The following is a 2,255-nucleotide window of genomic DNA, read 5'->3' on the forward strand; positions in this document are numbered from 1 at the left end:
AAAAAAAAGCCCCCCAAAAAAGGCGCGATAAAAAAAAAAAAAAAGCGTTGCATAAAATCGCACTTTACACGACAGCATGTGGGAGAATATATCATGTTGACGTCGCTACAACTCGACTTCGTACAACTCCACGTGGCTGCGCCTCGGCTTTGCGTCGACCTCGCATCGCATCGCCGCTTCTCCCCTCACAGGAGATGCTGCTTGAAATACTCGTAAATGGTGATCGCCGCGGAGACGTGCACGTTCAGCGAGCGAATGATGCCCTTGCCGGGAATTTCGATGCAGTGGTGAAGAAACAAAAGCACGGACGCAGGCAGGCCCTCCTTCTCATCCCCCAAAATCAAAATGGTCTTTTCAGGGAAGGCAAACTTGTTCAGGGGCACACTGCACTTAGTCTGCTCCAAACCCACAATGGCATATTTCTTTCTCTTATGCATTAAGTACTTCACCAAGTCTCCTTTTTTCAATTCTCCTATGTTCATCCATTTATTTGCCGTGGAAGATATTTTCTGAAATTGAATATCCTTCACAATATTAGCATTATGTAGGATCAATTTTTGTACTTTAAAAATTTCACAGGTTCTACACAGCCCAGCTAAATTGGGTACTTTATCGATTAGGGATGCTATGATAATTAATTTTTTTTTCGTCTTCGTTTTGGCTAGCTGATGGTAGGTCCTTCTGAATTCATTATTCACTTGAATGATGTCACTGATTGGGTCGAATTTCTGCTGGTAGTTGTTTCTGTTTTTGTGGAGCAGGCCTTCCAGGGGGGCTGCGTCTGGCGCGACTTCTACGGCCGCGTCTGCCACCGCTTCTACCTCCGCGTCTGCCCCCACTTCTACGCCCGCCACGTGCACTGTCGACTGGGCCTCCCGGCGCTGGCGCTCCAAATCCACGTTAAACATTATTGCGGACATCTCCTGCTGCACCGTCCTCCTCACCGTCTCGAGGAAGGTATACGAAGTCACCAACTCGTAATTCCTCAGCACATGCGCAAACGTGTGTGTGCTTTCCTCATTAACGTCCTCATCGAAGTAGTTATAAGAGTAGTTGCATGCAGGAAGGAGGATCCGGATGTCTTCAAAGGGGGTTGGGGTCCAATGGTGAAACTCGGCCTTCATCCTTTTTCGAATCCTTTTGCAGTCCTTATTATGTTTAATGTAGGAGTAGGTGCACTTGAAAAATGGGTCGACTAAAATTTCTTTCCTTCTCTTTACAAAGTAGTAGTAAGTGTACTGGGCGATGCTCCTGACCAGCGCCGCGTGGGAAGAACACAGACCCACGATTCGAGTGATCAACGCGACGAGGCACTTGCGCACGTACTCGGAGAAGAAGTAGCTGCGTCGCGGGGGGGCTATCCTCCCACCAGGGGGAGGCCTGCCCACTTCTACTTGCTTTCCCCCACGGGAAGTCGCCACTTCTATTCGGTTCCCCCCCGTGCGCCTGCCCAGCCGCGCGAGCTTCTGCTTGGACCTCTGCACATCCTGCACAATTTTGTCCTTGTCATGTTCGTTCCTCTTGACGATGTTGTTGATGATTCGTTTTATTTCCCTCGTGTCCTCTTTGCTGCGTCTCTTCTTCTTGTTCTTCCTCTTCCCCCCACCCGGGTGGGGAGCCTCCGTTTGTGTAGCGACCACTTGCTTGATCCTAAACTTGTCACTCGAGAGACACACACGAGCGAAGGATGGACTAACATACAATTCTTCAAAGGAGTAGAAACTGAATTTTGTCTTTAGTAAAATGTATGAACATATTATGAGCGTGCTTACGATTAGCTGTGTGTTCGTATTTCCATCAGCTAAATTTCTTCTTAAGTGTGGATAAAGCAAAACAAAGGAAGAAGAACTAATGGAGAGACAGAATAACTCCAAGTACTGGCGAGTGTTACTCAAGTGATCGTCGTGCAGCAGTTGGTTCGCCTTTTCAATGAGCAATTTCCTTTCTGTCTTCTTTAAATATTTGAAATATTTTGCCAGGCAACACAGGGCTTGTAGTCCCCTCAGCTGGATGTTGTGTCCACTGGAGGAGGGCAGTGGCGGGGACGAAGACAGGGACCCGGTTCGCAGGGCCCCAGAAGACGAGACGTTCTTGTTGCTTATGCGATTCATAATTTGAAGAAGCAGGCGCGCGTACAGCCTCCGAACGAGGGTCCTCCGTTTCTGTCTCTGCAGCCTGTCCCCCTCGAGCACCTCATCGCTTCTCTTGCAGGCGCTCTTACCACCATTGCCTTTTTTATCGCCCCCCTTACCGCT

General features: G+C 48.8%; 1 protein-coding gene across 1 annotated transcript in view; it reads right to left on the reverse strand.

Moving 5' to 3' along the window:
• Positions 1-185: 185 nt before the first annotated feature.
• The window catches only part of AK88_04202 (uncharacterized protein), a gene marked incomplete at both ends in the record, with an annotated part of 6,818 nt that continues 4,748 nt past the window's right edge, over positions 186-2,255 (reverse strand). Inside the window, one exon of the mRNA XM_012481812.1 lies at positions 186-2,230. Within this exon, the coding sequence (XP_012337235.1) occupies positions 186-2,230 (2,045 nt within the window). The remainder of the gene's footprint in view (positions 2,231-2,255) is intronic.

Source organism: Plasmodium fragile (assembly GCF_000956335.1).
Source record: "Plasmodium fragile strain nilgiri unplaced genomic scaffold supercont1.56, whole genome shotgun sequence".
Lineage (NCBI taxonomy): Eukaryota > Apicomplexa > Aconoidasida > Haemosporida > Plasmodiidae > Plasmodium > Plasmodium fragile.